The sequence below is a fragment of the Bubalus bubalis genome, chromosome 20 (genome assembly GCF_019923935.1).
Source record: "Bubalus bubalis isolate 160015118507 breed Murrah chromosome 20, NDDB_SH_1, whole genome shotgun sequence".
NCBI classification, from domain to species: domain Eukaryota; kingdom Metazoa; phylum Chordata; class Mammalia; order Artiodactyla; family Bovidae; genus Bubalus; species Bubalus bubalis.
Window position 1 is genome coordinate 37,192,551 of NC_059176.1, and position 24,790 is coordinate 37,217,340.

The 24,790-nt window shown below is 60.3% G+C and overlaps 1 protein-coding gene across 1 annotated transcript in view; it reads right to left on the reverse strand.

The window, feature by feature from the left end:
- Positions 1–873: 873 nt before the first annotated feature.
- Positions 874–24,790, reverse strand: part of CSPG4 (chondroitin sulfate proteoglycan 4) — a 35,779-nt gene continuing 11,862 nt past the window's right edge. Inside the window, exons 2-10 of the mRNA XM_006080691.4 lie at positions 17,359–17,522; positions 12,127–15,654; positions 10,489–10,971; positions 9,991–10,167; positions 8,189–8,387; positions 7,975–8,109; positions 7,709–7,875; positions 3,909–4,092; positions 874–3,632 (exon numbers count right to left, since the gene is read on the reverse strand). Of these exons, the coding sequence (XP_006080753.2) occupies positions 1,798–3,632; positions 3,909–4,092; positions 7,709–7,875; positions 7,975–8,109; positions 8,189–8,387; positions 9,991–10,167; positions 10,489–10,971; positions 12,127–15,654; positions 17,359–17,522 (6,872 nt within the window). The 3' untranslated portion in view covers positions 874–1,797. The remainder of the gene's footprint in view (positions 3,633–3,908; positions 4,093–7,708; positions 7,876–7,974; positions 8,110–8,188; positions 8,388–9,990; positions 10,168–10,488; positions 10,972–12,126; positions 15,655–17,358; positions 17,523–24,790) is intronic.

The window sequence follows — 24,790 nt, forward strand, 5'->3', positions numbered from 1 at the left end:
GGCTCCTCTGTCGATGGGACTGCCTAGGAGTGGGGTGCCATTTTCCATTTCAATATACTGGAGTGGGGTGCCATTTCCTTCTCCAGGGGATCTTCCCACCCAGGGATTGAACCCGTGTCTCCTCCATTGACAGAGGGGTTCTTTACCTTTGAGCCACTAGGGAAACCCTGTTGGAAGGGCAGAGACCAGCAGAAACCTTCCATGGGAAAATCTCCAGGGAACCGAGCAGAAGCACCTGTGGTGGTCCTCCTCTATCCCTCTCCCCGTGCCCCAGCCTTGGGATCCCCAAGTCCCCCTCTGCCCCTGGCCCCGTGCCCCAGCCTTGGGATCCCCAAGTCCCCCTCTGCCCCTGGCCCCGTGCCCCAGCCTTGGGATCCCCAAGTCCCCCTCTGCCCCTGGCCCCGTGCCCCAGCCTTGGGATCCCCAAGTCCCCCTCTGCCCCTGGCCCCGTGCCCCAGCCTTGGGATCCCCAAGTCCCCCTCTGCCCCTGGCCCCGTGCCCCAGCCTTGGGATCGCCAAGTCCCCCTCTCTCCCCATCTTTGCTGTTCCAACCTCTTGAGAGATGGACAGAGAAACAAGGCTGTGGAGCCCCAAACTCAGGCTAAGACATCTATAGCTGGGGCTCTGAATGTTTCTTGGTTTTGTTTTTCTTTTCTTCAAGCTCCTTGGAGAGGGCCTAGCTTATCTCTACTGAACCAAAGCCCCAGCCCACAGAGACTGGCCCACCTGCCCACACAGGTGGAGGCAGAGGAGATCTGAAAGGCTCCAGGAGGTGGAAATTCAGGCCCCATCTATCCTGGTGACTGGCCTGGGGAAGTGCAGCCTAGTGTGGATGGGGGCCCAGTGCACAGTCAGACAAACAACACACAACTGTCCAGAACCTCTGAAGCACCTTTTATCCAGGCCTCACAGAGCCCAGTGCCCCCAAGTACCCCCCACCCCCAACAGTCCTCAATGGGCACAGGCATTGCAGCACTCCAGAGCTTGAGAGCCTGTATGCTCCCCAGCCCAGCCCTCTCTGGGGCCACAGACCCACTTTTGCCTAGCCATCAGCCCATCAAGGTGTGGCCTTGGGAGTGAGCTGGCCTCAGACCTTTCTCCATCCCTTACCCCAGGGGCTCCATCAGTCTGGGCTGGCTCAGCACCATGTTAAATAGCTTCCTTGCAATCCCCCTTAAATAAAACCATCCCAGAGCAACCCACCCACCTGGCACCCTGGATATATGATTCCACTGCTTATGCTTTTGAGAGAGTAGGGGGGACCCTCTTTTCCTGCCCTCTGCTCCAGGGAATAGCATCTCCCTGAAAAACCAGGGGAAGAAGTTTTCCTCCCCATCCTGGGGCAGAGATGAGGGGAGGCCTGGCACGGAGTGGAAAATCCAGGAATCCCCATCTGTCCCCGCCATCCCTCTCTGCTCCTTGCCCTCTTAGCAGCCTGGGTCAAGTGTGACTTACCCAAGGTCACAGACCCAGGACTCAGAGTCCTGCTCATCTAGGAGGTGGCTCTAGTTTTGATCACCCACACTAGCTCCAAGGCAGGGGACTGACTCCGAGCCTACCTCTGTTCTCGGCCCCTTGCAGTTCTCTTGGCCAGAAGTGAGCTGGAGAAGTTCCAGCTCTTGACTCCACTTGGTCCTTGATCCCTGGGCCTTCCTCCCAGCACCCTCCATACCCTGGTGTCCCCAGGACTCTCTGGCCCTGGGGAGACTCAGACAGCACCAGGGCATGGGAGCAATAGGGCAGGGGCCTGAGCAAGCCTGTCCCTGGCCCAATCGGCATCTGGGCCCAGGCCAGGCCTCACACCCAGTACTGGCCGTTCTTGAGGGCAGGGTTGGCTGTCCGGCAGAACTGCAGCAGCTCGGGGTCAGGCTGGCCCCCCGGTGGGGGCCCCTGGCCAGGCACGGCCATCAGTGGGACGGCCTGGCCTGGATCCACCTTGCGGAAGGTCTCGGCGTCACTGGCCAGGCCGTTTCGGGGCTTGGCGGTCAGCACCTGGACGTTGTGCTTGCCTGTCTTGTTGCGTTTGCGGAGGTAGAAGAGCAGAGGCACGATGAGCGCCAGGAGCAGGAGGACTAGGCAGATGGGGATGATGATGCTGAACATGTTGGCCTCCAGGAAGCCCAGGAAGCCCCCGCTGGCCACAGGGGGCACGGGGCTGGGGGTCACTGGGCTTGGCCCGCCCGTGGGGGTGCTGCTCTCTGGCTCCCTGGCTTCGGTCCGAGCAGCCTCAGGCAGACTGAGCAGGGCCACTCTGTAGGTCCGGGCTGCGTTGAAAGGCTCCGTGGCAAAGTCCAGCGAGGCCACAGCGGGAGGGACACCCCTTGCCCACAGCTCCAGAGTGAGACTGTCACCCGTGGGGCCGGGAGAGCTACCCTCTGGCCTTCCCACCTCCAGCCCCAGCCGTCCATCCTCAAGGTCCTGCTGGGTGAACTGCTCCACAAGCTGGCCGCCCCGTGGCTCTGTCCTGGCCCGGGGCACTCGTACCACGCGGCCGTGCCGGGGTCCTGCCAAGAGCCGGAAACGCGGCACACTGCCCGTGCGGTTGGCCAGCTCTCCCGCATCTAAGACAGTGGGGTCCAGGCGCAGGGTGGCACCCTGGGGCCACGGCCCACCTGCCCACACATGCAGCAGAGCCCTCACGGTGACATTCACCGTGGCAGATGCGTTGGCACCCCTGGCCAGTGCCAGGATGCTGAACTGATCCTGAGAGGAGGAGAAGTTGGTGAAGGCAAAGACCACGTCTCCCTGGTCTACCTGGAGCTGGCTGAAGGCTGTGGCAGGCTGCCCGCCCACCAACAGATGCCCGTAACGGGGCCCCTGGGTGAGGTGGTAGGCTGCGTCCGGCTCCTCCCGATCGGAAACCACTCGGAGCTGCTGCCGGCTCAGGGAGGAGCGCCCTAAAGCTTGGGGCACCTCCAGGGGTGCCCGCAGCTGCACCTCAATGGCTGAGGGAAGGACGTCCACCGCCAGGGACATGAGCAGGGGCGGGCTGGCCCCGTCGGACACGCTCAGCTGGAACACGCCCACCACACTGCTCCCGTTGGCCACGAATGCCAGGCGTCCTGCATCCACGTCAGCCTGCGTGAACCGGGTCACCGGCCCCGGGCTGGCCCCCGCCAGGCTCAGGAAGCCGTTGTGGGGGGCCCGCTGCACCTCATACTCAATCTCTCCGGGAGCGGAGTCTGGGTCCACCACGCTCAGCTGGGCCCGGGAGACAGGGCTACGGGAGCCCCGGGTGAGCCGGAGCGGGATGGAGGCCTGAGGCTGCGGCGGCCGCTCATTCACATCGCGCACTGTGATGGCGAAGGCCTCTGAGGTCTGTGGTCCCGCCACGGAGGCCCCCGCTGGCCCCTGGAGGTGGGCGCGGAAACGGAAGCCATCCTGCTGGGTGCCCCCGCCTCCGTGGGCGTACACCAGCTGCCCTGCGGCCAGCTCAGACTGCAGGAAGTGGGGCCGCCCGGCGTGGAGGGGCTCCTCGGACACCAACAGCTGGCCCCGCGTGGGGAACTGCGTGATCTGGAAAAGCACATCGTGCTCCAGGCGCCGGGGCGATGGGATGCTGGCCAGGAGGTTGGCGGCGTCGAGGGCTGCGGTGGTGATCTCAGCCCTCTGGCCTTCGGAGACCCAGAGACCTGGGGACGGGACACAGGCTGTGAAAGTCCCGTCCACCGAAGGGAGAGCCATGGACATTCACACCAGAGTCTTCAAGGCCGGGTTGTCCCTCCCTGCTCAGACCAGGCACCCCAGCCTGGGGCTCCGGGTCCCATGAGGACCGGTATGTATCCCCCTGCTGACCCCACCTGCCCATCCTCCCTATAATGTACCAGGCCCTCAGAGCTGACATGAGCTGCTGACTTTTGGCCTTGGGCCCCCCGCCCCCAAATTTGCCAGCCCATCATGCTGTTCACCTTTGTTCCTCCAGAGGCGGCTGGGGCGCTGGGGACAGGCAGCCTCGAAAGTCACGGTCACGGCAAGGGTGGCGACCATGTCGGGGGCAGGGGGTGAGGACAGCTGGAGCTCCAGGGCGTCATGAGCCTCCCAGAAGGGCTCGGAAGGCATCTCGTGCTCATACAGAATGTTCCCAGCATATACCTGCAGGGACACCCACTGGTTGGATGAGATCCTGCAGGGCCTGGGACCCCCTCCGAGGCTGGCACCAGCACCGGGCACTGGGGTCTCCCAGGCAGACACCCAGAGCCCAGCCACCCTCGCAGCTCTCCCCAATGTGCCTCCGTCTATGTCTCCATCAACTCAGGGGGTCGCCATAAAACAGTCAGACGACAGTGAAGAGCTAGGCTCTGGATCCGGACGCCTCTGTCAAATCCCAGCTCTGCCACCTTGGGTGAGTCACCTCATCTCTCTGAGCCCCTGGGAAAGCAGTACTCTATCTGTGCTTCTCTCCACAGCAGCTCGGTCCTCTTTTGTATGAAATCCCTGTCCCTCTTCCCTACTGAAGCCGCGGCTTCTACCAATGCCCATCTTTTTCCCATGGCGTCAGTGTCCCCCCAAACGGATCAGTCCCATCATTAGGTAACTATGCTATCCACCTATCTTAAAGAAGAAAGTTCTCCTGACTTTACTTTTTACACCAACATATGATTTTCCACCTTTTAGGCTCTTTGCAGCAAAAAGCCAGAAGGAATAGTCTATACTCTCCCCTATGCAGTCTTGAGCACGCTCCCCCCAGACTTTGGTTCCTGCTGTTGCCAAGGGGACCATGGCCTCCATGTCACTGAATCCAGAGGCCAGTTCTCAGCAGCACTGGACACAAGTGAGCGTCCCTTCCTCCAACCCACCCGATGGCTTCCAAGCGGTTCTGCTCCCTTGGTTGACCTCCAGCTTCACTAGTTGGTTCTTCACAGACTCTCCTACTGGTCCCGCCCCTTCCTCGCCCGCTCCCCCCCCACCCCATGTCTGTGGTTTGGCCTTGACACTCTGCCTACAGGCACTACCCACGCGCTCTCACTGGGTCTCACGTCCTAAGATGCCAGCCATGAGACGACCCCTTTATTTGTCTCTCCAACCCCAGGCTTTGCTCTCCTGAACTCCAGGCTCATAGCTACCTGCTTCCTGGGCAGCTCCACTGGGATGTCTGAAGGACATCTCAAACTCAGCATATCCGAGACAACCCCTGACCTGCTCTCCCTCTCCCAGCCTTCCCACTGCGGAGGGCATGGCTCTGTTCGTCCTGTGGCTCGGGTCCCCAGACCCTGAGTCCCCCCTGATTCCTCGCTTCCTCTCTTACAGTGTCATCTCTGGCCTGGATCATTGCTGGAGCCGCCTAACTGGGTACTGGCTCTCTCTCTGCCCGCCACGCATGCGTGCTAAGTCACTTCAGTCGTGTCCAACTCTTTGCAACCCTATGACCCTAGCCCGCCAGGCTCCTCTGTCCATGGGGATTCTCCAGGCAAGGATACTGGAGTGGGTTGCCAGGCCCTCCTCCAGGGGATCTTTCTGACCCAGGGATTGAACCTGGGTCTCTTAGGTCTCCTGCATTCGCAGGTGGGTTCTAACACAGAAGTCAGGGTGAGCCTTTAAAAATCTAAGTTGGGTTCTGTCAGTCTTGCTCAGATAGTGCAAGGGCTCACCACCCTTTGCCTTCAAAGACCCTGTGTGACCCATTACCTGCGACCTCACCTCCTCCCTCTCCACTCCAGCCACGCCCGCTGTTCTCGAGGGCCAGCTGTGTGTTAAACACCAAGGAATAGTCTCCACTTCCATCAAGAAATCCACTCCCTCCCCTTCTAATCCCAATGTGTCCTCTTGGCTTATCTTTTGTTTTCCCCTTTTAGGAGACACAGGGAACTATTTTCCTTCTCGTGGAAAAACAGGACTTGTGCAATAGTGCGAAGGAAGCCGACTGGGGTCACAGTGTGTGGGAGGTTCGAGGCTTCCTTCTCACTGTTGCACCGGGGTTGTGGTGAAGTGGGGCCCCCTGCCTGGTCAGGAGGGGGAGCAAAGCTGGAGGTGCTCTTCAGAGGCTGTCTGGGAGAGGGGAACACAAGCTTTTTAAGAAACTGGAAATCAGGTTGTGTGTGGGTGAAATACCCCAAAGGTTCTATCTTGTCTACTAATTTAAAACTATTAATTGCATGCACAAGCCAAATAAAACACATCTGTGGGCCAGCTGTGGTCCACAAGGACTGCCAGCTGTGACCTCTGGCCCGGGGCTGACCGATGAGCAGGAAGGAAGCAGAGGCCCTTGGGAGCTGGGTGGTGGGAAGCTGGAGGTCTGGGTACATGAGGTACTTGTGGGTGGGGGGGCTGTCCGGTTGGGGATGAGGCAAATCACAGGTGAGGTGGGGAGGGGTCCCTGACCTCTGGGAACCAGCAGCATCCTTTGCTGAAAGAATCTTGGACTAGCAATCCGAAGGCATAGCCCTGGGATGGCTTCTCCCTAGCTATGGGATCTGAATAAAGTCCCTTAAGTCCTTTGACCTCTGTAAGCCTCAGTTTACTTATCTGTAGAATGGAGACACCTGGTCCCTGTCTCCTCTCCACTGCCCCCAGCTAAGAGTACTGTGCCACCATGTACTGTCAGATCCCACCCAGTTCTGCCCTGCCCCTTTCACCAAGGGGAGGGTGTGTCTGCCTCAAAGCCTCCTCCAGCTTCCCTGGGTGGCGCTGCCAGCCTGGCCCCCTGGTGGCCATTCAATCTAGTCCACAGGGTGGGGGAGGGGCCTGAAGTCCTCCTGCTCCACCCCTCTCCCTGGGCATCCCAGGGATTCAGGGTGCACAGCTGGCCTGCTGAATATTTAATTGTGGGGAGAGGTTGGAAGGGGGGCCATAGCAGATGCTGGGAGCACAGAGAACCCCAGCCTGGGGGATGGTGATGTGAGAGACCTGAGAACCTCTTCCCACCCTCATTAAAGTTCCTTCCTGCCCTCATTTGTAAGACACTCCGCCTCCCCCCCCCCCCCCCCCCCCCCACCGCCACAGGGAGAGCCTTCAGGGCGAGCCAAGGCTGCCCTGGAATGCTGGGCACCTCCTGCACTTACAGGGACCTTAATTTAAATGATGGCTGCTGGCCCCACTGGCCCAGGTAGCACAGAGCGCTCTGGGACCCCAACAGAAGCAGCCCAGTGGTCTGCCTCTTCCCATGGCTGAGAGTTCTAGCTTTCACTGGTGGCCTCTGCTCGGGGGCAGCTGTGTCCTGAAGCTGCCCTGAAGCATGGATGGCAGCTTCATCCCCAGCTCGACTTACTCAGCTGCTTGTGTCCACTCATCTGCTTTCAGGACCCACCCTGCTTCTTTCTGGCTTTTCACCTGAGCCCCGGGCTCACATCTCTGCCCACAAGCCCACCAACTGCCTTCATCCCAAACTCTACCCACCCCAAACCAAACACTGTCCCCCACCAGCCACTGGGGTGTCTGGTGTATTCTATGCAGTATACCTTTGCCCTAGTCCCCTAGGGTCCGAGTGCAGTTCCTTCTGGAAGCCAAGTCTGAGAACCTGATCCCAGGAGAACCGGGCCCCTAGAGCCCTGGTCTCCTGCATCCTTCTTCCTTCCCCTGGAACACTAAGCCCCATCCCTCCCCCATCCCCCAGCCTGGCAGCTTCTGGAAGGTGGGGCATGCAGGGCCTGGACCATGGCGGGCCCAGGGAGGCTGGAGCTGGTACCCGTGTCCACAAGTGTGTCCAGGGGGACAGTGGGCCTTAGACTGGATGGAGTCTAAGCCTCGAGTGGCTGAAGAGAGCGGCCCTTACCTCTGCCTGAGTGAAGTTCTCCAGGGCCTCCCCAGTGCTGCCCCGCTGGGTGTGGAAGAGCCGGCCAAGCTGGGGGCCCCGCAACACCCGGTAGAGCAGGTGGTGGGGGTCAGTTCCCGCACTGGAACTGGCTCTCAGGCTCTGGCTGCTGAGCGGCTGGATGGACCCTGCGAGAGGCCAAGGGGGACTGTCAGCCTCTGACCAGGAGGCAGGGCCAGACCCACGGCCGCTGGGGAGGCAGAAGGGCCCTGGCGTGGCTCACCCACCTGGGCAGACGGTCAGCGTCCGGCTGCCCTCCAGGGAGAGGAGCAGCTGCTTCTGGGCCGTCACCCGGAAGAAGTGTCCCGCGGAGCTGTGCTCGCCGTCAGACAGGCTGAAGCGGAAGCCTCCGTCCAGGGCTCCTGGGACAGGAGGGGAGTTGAGCCTCGCTGGCCCGCGCCGGCACCCAGCCTCGGGGCACCCCCACCTCTCGGCGCCCACCTCTGTGTGAGAAGAGCACGAGCCCGCCGTCGAGCTGGGCCTGGGTGAAGCTGTGGGTCTCGGTGCCCGGCGCCATACTCAGCACCACCCGTCCGTTGCTGGGCTGCTCCAGGGTGTAGACCAGGTCCTCGGGTCCGGAGTCGCTGTCTGTGCTCCTAAGGGCCTCCGCTGGGATGGGCACCGTGGCCCCCTCCCACATCTAGGGATACAGGCCTGTGAGGGATCTGATCCCACCAAGCCTACCCACTTCATTCCTCCCTGGCCTGGGGGCATCATCAGGGCTCCAACCGCACTGCCATCCGGGGCTCCCCCACACAAAGGGGCCCTCCACCCCATTCACTTTCCCCTATTGGCCCAAGGTTCCCAAGCCCAGGCTCCCTGCTCTCCATCTGCCCTAGTCCAGCTTGTCCCTCAGGGCCAGCTCATGTACCCCTACTCCAGGAAGCCACCAGCTTTCACCCCTCAGAGAGTCTCCCCACCCTGACCCACAGCGCCACTTCTGTGGTTCACTGGCAGGGCAGGGGTCTCCCTTCAGACCCTCCATGGTGAATCTGGGCAGGGGCACAGGATGGGAATCGGATCAGGATACTTAGAAATGGGCTCCCCTTCCAGGTGAAGGATGGGGTGGGAGGCTTGGTGAGCTGGAGAGGCTGGCGGCAGACCACTGCCTTGCAGCACTTGATGGGGGCCCAGGTGCTCCCAGTGCAATCACGAGCCCCCAGCCCGGTGGGTGAAGGCTTCCTGGGTGCAGGCAGCCCCTCCCCATGCTCAGAGTGAAGGGGAGACCCCACAAGCCTCTCTCCTGTTAGCAGGACAGGATCCTATTCGGAGGGTCCTGTTGGGTCAGCAACTTATGAGCAGTATTGGGGAGGGGGTCCCTAGAAAACCAAGCACTCTGGGATTTCCTCTCCCAACCCAAGGCTGACCTCAGCCAGAGCTCTGGAAGGAGGGCGTAATGTATAGACCAGGCCTTAGCACAGGGCTCCTGGTACAAACACAGTGGACAGCACCACCTGGTGGCGAAATGGCACACAGCACCATCTGACTGTGGTCTCCCGGCAGCCCTCTGCCTGAAACCTACCCTCTGCAGGCCTCCCTGGCACCGGGCTGTTCCCCACAGGTACATCCTATACACCAAAGATTCTCATGTCACAGACAGCCCAAATCGGCCCTCTTCTGAAATCTTCCATAGCTGCTGCTGAGCCAGAGGTTATACCCTAGAGGTCAGCATTCAGTGCCCTGCCTGTTCGCTATCCTGCTGTGTGGCCCTGGTCAAGCCACACTCTTTCTTTTCCATCGGTGACTTCCACTGTGACCCTGGAGAAGTCCTGTCACCTGTCTGGGCCTCAGCCTTCACCTCTGCTGGATGGGGACCCCACTATTCTGCAGTAGTGTAAGAGTCAGGGGATTGGGGGGTCCAGCTGTGGCCTGCACTTGCTGGGGGTGGAAGTGGGGAGCAGTTGGAGTCCACCCCTAAGGGTTTGAAACAGTTTTCTTCAGGAGTCCTGGTGCTGAGCCAGAGCAAAAGCTTCCTGACGAGGGTGAGTCCAGGGAGCAATGGGACTAAGCATGTCCATTCACAAGGCTGTCTACTGCACTTGTAAGTGACCAATTACAAAGCCTCACACCTGTGTTCTATTTTCGGTGCAGTAGCTCTTCTCTCCTCCCAATAACCTAGAGTGGCATGGGGCAGGATCCCCATTTTATAGAGGAGGAAACTGAGGCTCACAGAAGGGGAGCTTGGTGCTGGGCCGCTCTGGTGGGGATGGGGACAGTGGGAGGCGGTCCTAGAATGCTCTCACCTGCAGGCCTGTGTTTGTGGTGAGGATGGGGGGCTGGTCATTGACAGGCAGGATGGTGATGGTGAGGACCACGGGGTGGCTCTGGCGGTCCATCTCTGAGGCGTTGGCCACCAGGACAAAACTGTCTTCCAGTGTCTCACTCCCATCATGCACGTAGCGGATCAGCTGCTGTTCCACCTGTGGGCAGGCCCCGGGCCAGAGGTCAGGCCCCAGCAGGCCTGAGTCCCCTGGTGGGTCTCAGGCCCAGCACCCTTCATGCCCTGCCTTTGGGCACGGGAGACTGACTCCTTCAGAGCCTCTGCTTCTGCGGGCAGTGAAGGGGACTGTCATTTCTCCCAGAGTGAAAGAATGATGGAAATGGGGACACTCATTTCTCTCTGCCGGTGAAGGAGGGTGAGATGAGGTGCTCTGTAAATGTGGGCTCCTGCCTCCTCTCCTTGCATACCCTCAGACTTGGCCCCCAGAGCTGGGCTGTACCCTGGGCCTCCCTGACCGTACCTCTCTCCAGGCGAAGGCGCTGAGGCTCCCGTCTTGAGGTCCCTCTTCTCTCTGCAGGGCCCCATGCCGGGGCGGCTCCAGCACCTGCAGGTGGAGGGCCGGCAGCCTGGGGAAGTAGGACCCCGCGATGCGGAGCAGAGGCGGGGCCAGGGTGCGGGCCCCGCCCTCAGGGACACTGAAGTTCTGTGCCTCCAGGGGGATGGCGGCGGGCAGCACCTCCAGCTCCACGCGGACGCCCTCGAGGGGAGCACCCAGGCCTGAGGACACATCCAGGGAGAAGGTGTCGCTCCAGACCTCAGGGCGGGAGTGCAGGTACAGGACCCTGCCCGCATCCACTGCCTCCTGGGAGAAACGGTTCACGGGGTCCAGGCTGGGCGGCTCAGCTGCCACGGCGCCAGGCGACAGCATCACCAGGTAGCCGGCGCTCGGCGGGGTCTTCACTGAGAACACAATATCCGCTGGTGGCACTGCCTCCTGGGCTGCCTGGTTATCAGAGGGGTCACAGGGGGAGCCTGTTGAGGCCTCTGAGACACACACACACTCTCTCCGAGATGTACATAACCACATGGCCTCAGGTTCAGTGACACGGACATACAGTCTTATCACACGCCAATGTGTGCACCCAGACACGTATGTCACACACGGATATACACACTGACTATCCATGACATGCTATTGCCACCAGAGGGCGCCCCATCCTTCTGCGCGTCCTCGATTCCTACGCTACGGGGCTCTTTGGAGCTTGCAGACCCGAGTCCAGTCCAGAGCCTGGAGGGAAGGTGCTCCCTCATCTGATGACCCAGTCATAACAGGCTACACACCACCCCAAGCTCACATGTTTTATTCTGTCCCCCTGCCTGGAAGACTGTCCCCCTGCTCCCTGCTGTTAAACCCCAGACTCTTCAAAGCCTAGCTCTTCAAAGCTGCCTTCTCCTGGGCAAAGACTTCCTTCCAGCCATCAGATATGTTTAGTCACCATCTGCCCCAAAGTCTCGACAGCCTCAACAACCACAAGAGGCTCAGAAGCTGGCAGCTTATTCTCAGTAGGAGAATAAAGCCCAGAGAGGGCAAGCACCTGGTGTGAGATCACACAGCATGGCAATGGACCTACCGGATAGCCTGTGGTTGCTCAGTGAGGTTCCTGGGTGGTCAGTGGCCCTCAAGGCCTGGTCTGAGGCACAGGAAAAGAACAGAGGACACAGGAGCTGGCTGGCAGGATGGGTGTGGGGGGAGCCTAACCTGTCTCTAAGGCCTGTAATCCTCAAAGTCTGCACCCGTCAAAACCCTTCAGACAGCCTACTCCTATTAGAGTGCAGATTCTCAGGCTCCAAATCAGAGTCTGTGGTCTGGGTAGAGCCCAGGAATCTGCATGTCGAGCACAGCGTGTACACGTGTGCATGTGACATGTGGAGGAATATGCAACCCACAGGCAGCCGTGCATACAAAACACGGCCCAGAAACCCTCAGGCACACAACATACAGAGGTACAGGTACACACCCAAGGCACATGCACACACCTGGCCCAGAAGCCACCAGTTACATCCCAAGCCATCCAAGCAAGCATGCCTGCCATGATTGCTCGGGTTAGGGGCCCCGTTTACTCGGCCCAGACCCCTGCTCAGGCCCCCGGCCCTTTACCTCCAGCAGGTCCCTTCTGATCTCAGCTGCCTCTCCCTGGAAGACGTAGATCTTCTTGTGCTGGACGAGGTGCAGGGGGGCCACTGGCCCCTCGACGGCAATGGTCACTTGCAGGGTGGCTTCTGTGTGCACAGGCCCTGCCTCCACAGAAAAGGCCAGGGTATCACGGGGACTGAGGCTGCCGTTGTGATTGTAGAGAATGGCCCTCTCCAGCAGGTCCTGCTGGGTGAAGCTGGTGACCGGCTGGCCGGCCCGGAGCAGCTGCCCCCAGCGTGGACCGGCTGTGACCTGGTAGTGGACCTCATCACCACTGCGGATATCTAGATTGGTGTCCAGGGGGAGCACGTCTGTGTCAATGGTGCCCTGGCCTCCTTGAGGGACCACCAGGCCAGAGCCACCGGCCACACGGAGGTAGGGTTCCGAGGCCTGCACTTCGAGCAGCGCAGTGGTCTGGTGCTGCCCGTCGGACACCTGCAGCTGGATCCAGCCGCGGTCGGCCCCTGAGTGTACAAACAAGACCCGCCGGTTCCTGAGATCCTCCTGGGTGAAGCGGTATATGGGCCGAGAGGGCTCATCCACAGCTACGATACTGCCGAAGAGGAGGTCCTTGCGGGTCAGCACCAGCTGAGCATCTGCAAAGCCGGAGTCAGCATCGCTGAAGGCCACATCATCCGTGGTCAGCAGCCGCTGCCCGCCACGAGCCACGTGGAAGATGCGGCTGATGGTCTGCACAGGAGCGTGGTCATTCACGGGCTGGATGGCCACGCGGAAGACACCCCGTACCTCCTCCCAGGCCATGTCACTGCTGCCCTCGCCCTGGCGGGTAGCCACAAAGGGGATGTCATCTTCCATGGTCTCGGAGTTGTCATGCTGGTAGACCAGCCGGCCGTGCAGCAGGTCCTCATTGGTGAAGGATGTCACCATGGTGGCCTCGTCCTGTGCGTCTCGCCACACCAACCTGCCATGGCGGGGTCGCTCCATGACCTCGTAGAGATAGCTGGCGCTGTTGAGACTCTTGACAAAGAGGTGGTCAGCAGAGAGGACGCCCTTCCCGCCCTCGGGCACCGAGAGGAGGACATTGGTGAGGACGGGAGCGTCCGGATCACCGCCAATGTGGATGGAGAAGGTGTACAGCGGGGAGAAGTGCGGCGGGGCTGTGACGCGGAAACGGAAGGCGTCCTCGACTGCCTCTGAGGCACGAGCTGTGGCCCCGTAAGTCACCCGGCCAGCCTGCAGGTCATCCTGGGTGAAGCTCTGGCCGTCTGACAGCCGCATGCTCTGAAGCTGAAGATTGCCCTTCCTGGGGGCCTGAACCACCTCATAGTGGAAAGTGGTGGGGTTTGGGCCTGCCTCCTCCAGGGTGGCCTCCAGGTGGGCTGTGGTGAGGGCCTCCTGCTGGGTGTTCTGGGTGTGCAGTGGCTCCAGCCGCAGCAGCCGCACGGTGGCTCTCTGGATCATCACTGGGAAGGTCAGATTGCTCAAGGCCTCCTGGCCCACCTGCACCTCCAGGGTCACGCTCTCCACTGTGTCCTCGGCGTGGTGCTGCGGGTCGGTGCTCAGGTACCTTATGCGGCCCTGCTCCACGTCCCGCTGGTGGAAGGCCCGTGTAGATCGCCACTCGGTGCCCTCTGCCCCGCCTGCCCCCTGCTTCTGCAGCTCCCCCAACCGCAGGGCCCCGGTGACTCGAAACAGCACGCTCACATCCTGCCCCACGGCATTGGTCTCCACCGACAGGTTGGCGGGCAAGATGGGTGCAGCGGAGCCCTGGGCCAGGCGCAGCCCCGTGTTGTGGAGGACTTGAATGGCTGGCCTGACGGCCACCACCTTCAGCGTGACTGGGGGGCTGGCTTGCAGCCCATCGCTGACCCGGAATGTCAGGTCCGGGGCGGGCCCGCCGCGATGGACGTAGACTAGGCTGCCTGCCTCCAGCTCCCGGCAGGAAAACTCGGTTGCTGGCTCCCCAGGCTGGTCTCGGCGCTCCACGGGTAGGCCGGCGGGGGCACCGAGGAGCTGGAAGGTGAGGCCCTCGCAAACGGAGTCTGGGTCGTAGGCCTGGAAGACCTCTGGCCCCAGGGGCTTCTGAGTGTGTTCCAGGATCACCATGAGGCTGCCGTGCGGGAAGATGACGCGAGGTGGGTCATTGACAGGGTTCACCTGAATGGGCAGGATGTATGTTTGGCCCCTGCGAAGGCAGGAAGGCACGGCCCCCCGAGCTGTCACTGACACCTCGAGCACCAGCTGGTCGGAGGGGTCCTCGGAGCCATCGTGGGCAAAGCGGGCCTTGCGGTTCACCACGTCCAGAAGGGTGAACATCTTCCGTGCCTGGGCGCCCGGAATGTCCAGCTCCAGCTCGCCGTGGCGGGCCCCGCGGCTCACGCTGAACAGCACCTGGGACTTGCGAAGCTCGGCCTCATTCAGGTCCAGTGTGGGCTGCACGTGCCGCCACTCCAGCCAGGCTGTGCCGCCCTCAGCCACCACCAGCGGGCTGACGGTCAGCAGCTGGGTGAAATTGGCAAAGACCGGGGGCAGCCCCGGTTCTGGCACGCAGGGCACGGGCAGCTCCATGGCCGACCACACCTCGGGTGCCAGGGTGGAGAAAGCTTCATACGGGCCGTAGGCGTCCTCCTCGTACTCGTCTTCCTCCAGCCTGCAGCCGGCTGCCATGTTGCGGGTCAGCAAGGCTTCCCGGAGCCCCTGCCTCTGACCGTTGACGCTGAGATCCTCCATGCAGCCCAGGAGGGAGATGTTGACAGCCAGGCCCAGGCGGTGCTCCTGGAGGTGGCGAGAGGCCTCGGCATCCAGCCCCCCGAGGAGGAGATTGCCTCGTGGCTCCAGGTAGCTGAGGACCCCACGGTTGGAAGTCCGTGTGGGGTACTGGTCCACGGAGATTTCCAGCCGGTGAGCATCCACGTGGACGCTGACCTCGTGGGGCTGCCCATCAGCCACAGGCATGCTGTTGTGGAGCAGTACGGTGCCCTGACCCTTCTCTACCACAGCTCGCAGGTGGCCCTCAAATATATCGACATAGATGAAGTCCCCCTGCCGGCCCCCAGCCTGGAAGGCCAGGGGTGCCTTCTGGCTCCGTGTGGTGAGTGTAAACTCCAGGGTGCCTTCGTCCCGAGTGCCCCAGGCAGGGAAGGCGGCCAGCGAGTAGGGCCCAGAGAAGCCCACGGCCACATCGTCACCAGCAGAGAACTCCTCGGCACAGCCCTCAGGCACATCTGCCGTCAGCGGCCGGAGGAGGCTGCGGCCATTGAGGGTGGCCGTGTGGAGGCAACCCCGCAGGGGTCGGCTGGCTCTCGTCAGGTAGGGCAGGTCAAGGCTCCCCGTGCCCCCCAGGAAGAGCCCATAGGGGACCTCCAGGGGAGCGCCCTGGACTGGGGCTGAGGCATTCAGGAGCCCGTCGACTGACAGCAAGGCCCAGCTGTCTGACACGGTCAGCTCCACGATGTGGGGGACAGAGTCGCTCAGCAGCGTCTCTGCTGGGGTCTGCAGCCTCACCTCTTCCTGGCCCAGGAGAAGTCGGACCTGAGGAGACACGGTGGGAAAGGAAGCAGATTGCAACCAGTACTTCTGCGGTAAAAGCGTAACTGGCTCCCCACACTTGGGGTCCCCAGAGCAGAGGGCCTAGGACAAGTGCTTCTCATGCCACTCCCCTCTTTCCTGCCAGCTCTTTACTCATCCCCCAAACCCTCCTCAAAGTGATTTCTGAACCAGGCCTGGATGTGCGCAGGGGACCCTGATGTGAATCAGATGTGGTCCCTGCCCACGCAGACCTGTCACACAGCAAGATGCTTTCCTAGAGATTCAGCCTAAATTCTTGTATGTCTCCCCTCTTTCCTTAGGTGAGAGGTGCCAGAAAAACCACCTTGGAATACAGAGTATTCCTCCCCTGGAATAATGGGCACCTGAGAAACCCTTGCTGTGTCCCCCAAGTAGAGCAAAACACCTTGGAGTCACTGAGGCAGCTAGGCTCATTGTTCAGGGAGGGGGCACCCAACCAGATGCTCGGTGTTTTGACCTGTCCAAGAGGGGTGGTCCTTGGGGAGAGAAGGTTCTGTCTCTAGGGCACTGACACAGAACTGGCTCTGGTGCAGGGCTCCCACAGCCAGATGGTAGAATGGGTGGTGGCAGAGTATGGAAACTGAAAGAGCAGAGCACTATGAACTTATGGCCTTGGGAGTCCATGTATGGAGCCCCTTTCTAGGAGTGTGGCATCAATATACCTGGCAGAAAGAAAGAACATCAGTGCCAGGTTGTACCAGGCCATGTTCAACAGTGACACCTTGTGGCAGTGAGAAGCAATGGCAGCATCAGATGGACAGAGGGGACCAGAGTCCTCTCCCCACTGGAGTGTGGAAACAAATGGCTCTCCCAAAGATGGACTAAGACTTCACGTCCTCAAACTCTTCATGGTCAGGGGAAAGCCTCCAGAGACAGCCAGAAGACTCTTTGCAAATAAAACTTGTGGTAACTTGAACAATGAAATAAAATTAAGGAAGCTGTGGGGCTTCCCTAGTAGCTCCGTGGTAAAGAACCCTCCTGCCAGTGCAGGAAACATGGGCTCAATCCCTGGGTCAGGAAGATCCCCTGGAGAAGGAAATGGCTACCTGTTCCAGTATTCTTGCCTGGAGAATCCCATGGACAGAGGAGCCTGGCAGGCTACAGTCTATGGGCTCACAAAAAAGTTGGACATGACTTAGTGATTGAACAATAGAAGTAGCATTCCTGGTTGTTCCATCATCGACAGACAGTGGTATACTGTCATAGTGGTGATAGAGGGTGGCCAGGGCTTTGCCAGAGGAACGCACAAGGGTGCTGGGACCCAGGAGAGGGGAATCGGCCCAGGTGAGGAAGGGGTGCCCATGCTGAGACTTCAAGGGGAGGCTGGAGTGAGGCAGGTGCAGGGAATGAATGAAGCTTGCATCAGGCAGAGTAGTGAGCAAAGGCTTGGCAAGAGCAAGAGACCACGGGATGGCAGAGAATGGAGAGTGGTCAGGGTGCTCAGAACACCAAGGACCGGCGAGGGGTCGTGGTGAGAAGCGTGGCTGGAGAGCAAACGGGCAGAGCGGGTTCCTGAGGGGCTCACACTTCTGTCCATCTCAGAGCGGGTCGGTGGGGGGAGGGCCCTTGAGTCCTCAAGGTGAAAGCGACATGCTCAAGGTCACAGCTGGTGGGTGGGGGTGTGCACTGGAAGCTAGAGAAGGAGTCCAGCAGGGCGACATCACTGACCTGCAGGCGTCCGGAGTAGAGCTGCAGGAGTAGGTAGTCAGCCGGGCCTGCCGCCAGGAGAAGCAGGGCCTCGGGCTGCGCCGTGGAAAACTCCAGCTGTAGGTCTATGTCGGTCAGAGCCGTGGCCACGGGGACCTCCAAGTGGTTCTCTCCGAAGAAGGAGGCTGTGTGACAAGAGAGAGCTGTGGTGAAGTGCGGCCCTGTGCCTGGAGGAGGAAAGGAGCCTCAGGGTGGACGGCTGGGCCATTCGGAGTGCGCTTCAGGCCGGGGCTCCCCCTTGGTTCTCCACAGTGCCCCCTGTGGCCTCAGCTGGTCCCGGCGCCAGAAGGCACGGCCTTGCCTCATGTCCAGCCTGGACCCTGGCTCTGAAGGAGGTCAGACCCAGCAATCCCAAGCATCGAGGTCTCCTCCTCGGGGGTTTCTGGGGCCAGAGGCTTCTGCCAGCTCCAGCTCTCTTCCCCTGGGCTCTAGAGGAATCCCCATCCTGGGTCTGGCTCCTTCCTGGCTCAAAGGGAAACCATCACTGGCTTAATCAAGTGGCCCGAAGGCCACAACCCCCAGAAGTGAAGCTCTAGGAGAACCATTGCTACCCAAACTGATCCCTGCTCAGATTCCTTCTCTGAGGTGCCCATCTGGTTTAGCTCCTGGACTGGCTGGCCACGGCTGAGCCCTGGTGGTGATGAGTCCACCGAAGAGCAAAGGCTCTGAGCCCAGATGGAGACCACGTGTGATGCCAGACCCAAAAGGGGCCAAAGCTTCCTCCATCACCCTGTATTGCTTCCTGCTGCTTAGCTATTAATGGTCCCTGGTGAGCTGTCAGATCCGGCCCCATTATTTCCACCGTGGCCCGGAAGCCAGGGTTCAGCTGAGTTCTCCAAGCCTGGGTCTCAGACTGAAGGCAAGGCCTGGGAGGGGCTGACGGTCTGATGGGCCTCCCAAGATAGGAGGTCATATTTGGGGTTTCCCAGGGTCACTGTGTAGACCCTACACTGGGACACCTCCTCTTTTTAAGTTGTCACCCCCTCCAGGAAATTTCTCCAAATGAGCTTCCCTTGGCCTCTAGCCTGCTGCCACAATTTCTGGTCCATTCCTTTCATGGAGACTAGAGCCAAATATAATACTGACTCTGCCCCCTTGATGTCCAGGGCTGCGGGGGGGTAAGGGGAGACAGGAGGGGGTTAAAAAGATGGTTCATCTTCCTTGAGCTTCTCTTAAATCCTCTGTGAGTCAGTCAAGGCTGTTGGCATCATTAGGGAGGATCTGTTCCCCGGAGGGTCTGAGCCAGCTCACATACACCTGAGGAAGCTGCATCAGCCCCTGGAGGCGTCCCAGACTTGTGTGCCCTAAGGGCAGTCAACACGGCCTGTAGAGATGGAGGGATGCCCAAGAAAGATGAAGCTCTCCCCTTCAGGCTGAGCTGAAATCCCTTCTACTTATCCCCTTTTGCCAGCACTTGCTGGCCACACCAGAGCCTTCTCTAGAAAGCTAAAGAAATCAAAGCAAAAGTGCCAAGCCATCTAGGTGGACACAGCCCGGTGGGCCCAGCACATCTCGGTGTCCGCGAGGGACAGACCAGGGAACTGGCAGCTGGCAGGCACCTACAGGGGTGTTTTATCTGCAAGGTCACGGACTCTGAGGAACAAATTGCAGCACACTAAGCTGGGGGCAGCCACAGCGCAAGGAGCGGAGGCAGGTGGCCCCCCGTAGGATGGAGCCACCACCACGGCAAAGCTCAGAATGGCTGGCAAGAGATGACTGTTACATTTTCAGGAATTTTGTAAGCCAGGTGATGCTGCCCATTGAGCTTATTTATACCACAGAAAGAGGCAAAACACACTGATCAGGGCTCCCTCTCTCCCGGAGAGCCTGCTGTTAAACCCTCACCTGCTTAACATGCACTGGCTGGGGGCCTCTTTGCTTCCCAACTGTGTGCAAGTGAGCACAGGCCCTCACCCACACTCCCTTTCACTAAAGGTGGATGTCAACCTGCCAGGGCGTGGTCCAGCTGGGGACCAGGCAGGAACTGAAGCAGCTGGCTGGCTCTAACCATTGAACCACCCGCCCGCAGCGCCCTCCTGGCACGGGGGAGTAGCAGCCTGTTTGGTCTGGTTCTCCAGGCCAGAGTGGGAGGGCGACAGGAAGCAGAGGTGCTTTCCAGAGAGAGCTGGGGTCTGAATGGGCCCATTGAGGGGCTGGGCCCTGCTGTTTCCTGTGGGGCCACGCGGGAAGGGCTCACACAGGCTGCCTTGTGCAGCTGGGAGCGCACAGGCCGGGAAGCCCCCTCACCCCAGCAGAGGCCTCTGAGGCCTTGCTGGCTGAGGTTTTGGAAACTCTGACAGTGCCATTCCCCCCATCTCCTGGTCTTCTTCTGCTGCCTCTCTAACTGTTTCTGATGGGTGGCAGTGGTAAGAATCAAGAGTCCCTGTCCTGGGCAGTGGGCCAGGCGAACAGTTGGAGGGCGCCTTCAAATGGAGAAGGCAGGCAGGATAAAGACGGCATGAGCTAGAAATCAATCCTGGAGGGCTTCCTGGGGGAGGTGAGGGTTATGTAGAGGAGCAGAGAGGGAGGGAAATGGGCAATCTCAGAGGGAAGCAAGGCCAAGAGGCTGGCGGGGATGTACAGGTTCTGGAAATGCTGAAGACAGAGGAGTAGAGAGGAAAGCAGCAGGGGCCACACCAGGCTCGGCAGCCTGATAGGGATGTCAGGGCAGTGCGGGGGAGAGAGGAGGCCTCATTACAGCCTGGAGGCCTGGCCTTGACACTCCTGGGTCAAGAAGACCCGTGATTTATCAAAACACCAGTCTAGGCCTGCAGCAGCTATGTGGGCTCTCCTCTGGGCCAGAAGGGGCCCAATTCAGGCCTCAGTGTCACCATTCTGTAAAATGGGCACCCCTTCCCACTCTCTCCCCCTCCTGTCTGTAGGGATTAGTCCTGGAAGTCCCTTTCTGGCCTGAGGTCTGCTCTCAAAGGTGAGTGTGCAGAAGGTCAATGGTATGGGCTGCTTGGGCAGCTCCAAGCTTTTGGCATGGGGGGATCAGGATGCCTAGAGGGCCTGAGGGACAAGTAGGAGGGGCAGGACGAGTGCCCCAGGTATGAGTTTCTCTGCCTGGAAGAAGGCACACAGGCGGGTGTCCTGGGCTGCGTAGCTGTGTACTCGCCTGTGTGTGCAAGTGTGTGGGTGGCTGCTGGGAGTGTGTTTTGGGTTTGCGTAAGGCGGTGTGTTTGTGCATGTGTGCGCGTGTGGGCCGGGAGCTGCCAGGACAGAGCAATGATTGTGCCCAGGCCTGTCCTGCCCCTCGGTGCCCGCCTGCCGTGACTTGGCTGCTCTGGGCTCCATGAAAGGGGCAGTGTATTCCTGGAGGGCTGCCACCCCTCCCGCCCAGCACCCATCCGCCCGAGAGGTTTGCCGAAGGTGGAGAATCCCGCAGCTTCCCGCCCTTCCTGCCCATGAACAGGGCGCTGCTGTCTGGGTCCAGGGCGGGCGCCTCCATCCCTCTTCCTGAGACGAGGGCTGGGGGCACAGAAGGAGTCTGTCTCCATCCCCGCCGCACCCCTTCCTTACACACAGAGATGAAGCCTAGATCAAGGTCCCCCAACAAGCCACCCCCTGGCAGAGCATGGCTCATGCTGGCATCTCCTGGCTCCCTGGGCCACTCCTAGGATGTTTATGAGTGAGGACCGGGTCCCTGTCCCTGGGGGACCCCAAACATGAGGCTTACTTGCATCGTGGCGTTCAACCCTCCGCCTGGCAGCAGGATTTTGGCCTCTCAGTCTCTCTCAGGCTCCCCAATCACCCCCCAGGCCAGGGCCAGGGGCTCAAGCAAAGGTGCCTTTCCAGTTCTGGGGCTGCTGCAGACCCAGCTCCTAGGAACCCCTGGGGCTGGCCAAGTTTGTCTCTCCCTGTCTCTGTCCCACAACTCCCTTTCTCTGCCTCTGCTCATCTACTTCTCTCCTTCTCTTGGTCTTCAGCCCCTTCTTCCCCTTCCCATCCCGGCTGTAAGTCGGGGCACCACCCTTGCCCTAGGACAGTCCAGAGAGCCAGACCTGCCCCCCTCCCCCACCCAGCCCTGGGACCCCCATCCCTTGGTGATGGGTGCACAATATCAAGGCTCTCTGTGGCCCTTGCCTGGAGGAGGGCACTTGGCTTCCACTTATCAGACAGACAACTGAGGCTTCAGAGGAGAAGCAATTTGACAGAAGCAGAAAGCCTTTAGCTCCGGGCCTTGCCGCCTATCAGAGCCCTGCCTGCCTGGGCACCCCCACCCCACCCACCCTGGGCAATCAATTTCTTTGTGCCCCATTTCCATCACATTCCTGGTCGCCTGGGGGCAGCCAGGCAGCCCCGCAGCCGCATGCGTCATGGGCAGCAGCAGCATTCCTGGGTGTCTGCTGCCGCCTGACTTTATAAGGGAGAAAGTTCGGGAGCCCAGAGCTGCTGGGCAGGATGGCCAGTGGGGAATGCCTGGCCCTGCAGTCAAGGGTGGGTGGTGGGAGACCTGGACCAGTGGATGTAGGGGACATTCAGCTAGTGACACTGAGATGGAGCAGGAGGTGAGAGGTGGGCGGGGAGAAAAGTGGGAACCCATACATTCATTCACTCATCATTCATTCACCAATATAACAACGTAGCGATGGGAATGGAAAAGGGGAACTAAGTTGAGAGACACAGAAAGCCTGAGGAAGGTATTAAAAGTGAGCTTAAAAAATAAAGACCCCCCTCTCCTCTGCAAAGACTGAATTCGGAATCCAGACGGAGGCCTGAGGTGGGAGATGGAGGAAGAAAAACCAAGACAGAGCAGGCAGGATGTGGGACAGGAGCGGGGAGGGTGAGGAGGCAGGGAGACCCCAGCCAGCTGGGGGAGGAGGGGTCCTGCTCTGGGGTGAAGCTGGGCTTCTCCTCCAGGAGTTCTCAGGGTTTGGCCCCAGGGGTGACAGATCCTGTTTCTAACCAGATCCTGGGTAGGCAGCGGTGAGGCTGGGAGAATCCCTCTGAGGGAGTCTGAGGGGCTGCAGAGAGCGCCAAGGCAGGGCTGAAGGGCTCTCTGTCTCCCCTCGTTGGGGTGTGTGTGTGGCCCACCTGTGGGCTGAATGCGGCCCTGTGTGCGAGCAGGGATGGGCCGGGTGCTCTGCCCCGTCACCCAGGCTCTCTGGACCTCATGCCTGATCCCCTCCTCTCGTGCCTCCAAGGGGCTCATTTTTTCTTTACTAGCACTGTTCCCAAGCCAGGGAACCTCTGGGGAGGCCCGGGTTGGGTGGAAAGTTCCCTCTGATTCAGAACCAGAGTTTCCGCCCCCAGGATTGGCAGCGAGGCTGATGTTCCCGCCACCACCCCTACCATTTCGGAGCTGGCAAAGTGAAAGTGTGGGGATGAGAACTCGACCCCACAGAGCACGGCAGACCCCTGAACGATCTCAGAGGGCTGCATGTGGGCATGAGTGTGCCTGAGTGCAAGTCAGCGCCATGCATCATGGCGGGTTGAGGGCAGGCGTGTGGGCAGGTGAGGATTCAGTGCCGTGGGCCCAGTCTGGCTCCGGATGGTGGACCATGACTCCCTGGCTACACCTGCTCCCAGGGTTCCCAGGTGAGGGAGAAGCTGCCACCGCATCTACTCAGGTGCCCGACCTTCCCTCATCACATCCCACAGTCCCCCAGGCCTCAGCCCTCCCAAACCGAGCTATGACCTTCCACCCAGGCTGTTTCCACTGAAGATAACAAGGGGGTAAGTTAGAGGGATGACTTCAGGTCAGACCAAAAGGACAACGTAACCTGCCCATGGTGATGACACCGGGGTCATAGAGCCAAGGCTAGGTGGCTTAGCACCTGCCGGGGCTGGCGCCTAGGAGATGCTCACTCACCTGCAGACCCACAGTGCTCATGGCACTGGCTCTGCTGCCCTGATTCCAGACCAGAGAGTGACCCAGAGCCACCCCAGGGGCCCGCCAACCACCCGCACCTCTCCTGCCCCGCAAGCCTTGGCTGTAGGAACAACAACAGCTTATGGGAGTCAACTTCCGCGGTGGCTTCCCTGGTGGCTCATGGTACAGAATCCACCTGGAATGCGGGAGACCTGGGGGCAGTCCCTGGCTTGGGAAGATCCCCTGGAGAAGGGAACGGCTATCTGCTCCAGTATTCTTGCCTGGAGAATCCCATGGACAGAGGAGCCTGGTGGGCTACAGTCCATGGGGTCACAAAGAGTCAGGCACCACGGAGCAACTTTCACTTTTGCTTTCATGGGAGTTAAAAAAGCAGCCTTCTTCTTGGGAGAGACAATAGCTGTCTCCATCGAGTACAGGAATGCTGGGTCCTCCTGCCCACCTCCCCATCTCAACACTACAGAGACGTCACTGGGGTCAAGACGACCCCGCCCTTCCTCACTCCAAGAACTCTTGAGCTCCGAGACTCCCTCTGGGGGACTTAACCTCTTCAGTTGCCTTTCTGGTTCCTCGCAAGGCCCGAAAGGCCAAGGCGGGACAACAGTTTCCTTAGCTATTGGCTGATCTCTGACCCTGGTCACTGGCCTTGGCTATCATCTAATCAAGCATCTGGAGGCCACCCGTGCTGAGCGGCATTCGCTGGGGAGCATTTCCAATTCACAGACCCCCTGTGGAAGGTGAGCACCCCTGGAGAGGAAGCAGGGGATGGGTGGGGGTGGGATATGCCGAGCTTGGTCCACAGGCATCAACAGGGGCAGGGCTGGTGTCCTGGGCGCCCAGTCACGTGTTCTGACCCTGGGGCCCACGTGGGGCACAGAGGAAGTGGGAGGGAAAATGAGAGGTTTTGCTGGAAGCAGCAGCCCAGCGTCCACCCAGGCTGGAGGGCTGGGGTGGGGAGGAAGCAGGGCCCTCAATGAAGTCTTTGTGGAGACTCTGCTGCTCCCCGGGGTGGGGCGGCCGAGGTGCGGAGCAATTCCCAGCGGCTTTTCCTTGTCTTGTAATTTGCCGCCTTCTAGGGCGGCTGGGTGGATTTCCATGCCCTTTCCCACATCCCCTTCCCTCCGGCTTTCTTGGCTGCAGAAGCAAGGTGGGATCCTCATCTCAGTAGGCCCAGGCTGAGAAGAAAGAGAGGGAAGGACCCTCGCCTGGCATTGGGCCTGCAGTCCCCAGCCCCCAATAGGGTCCTTGTGAGGTTGCTCCCATTTTACAGGTGAGGAAACTGAGGCTCCAAGACAGCAGTCGTCTGTGTTAGGGTGTCAAGATGGACTGCGGCCGGGCTGGGACTCAAGCCCCTGTGCATGTGGCTCCAGAGCTGGGTGCTGTGGATTCAGGGAGGGGTGTGTGCCCACAGAAGCACGGAGGGGAGTGGGGTTAGTTAGTGTCTGTGAATCGGAAGTGGAGCATCTGCTTCTGGCCCCAGGGGGAGGAGGGTGTGAGAGCTGGCCCCCTGCCTGGGCAAAACACACTTTTTCCCTTCCCTTCCTGTCCTTGAGGGCTCCC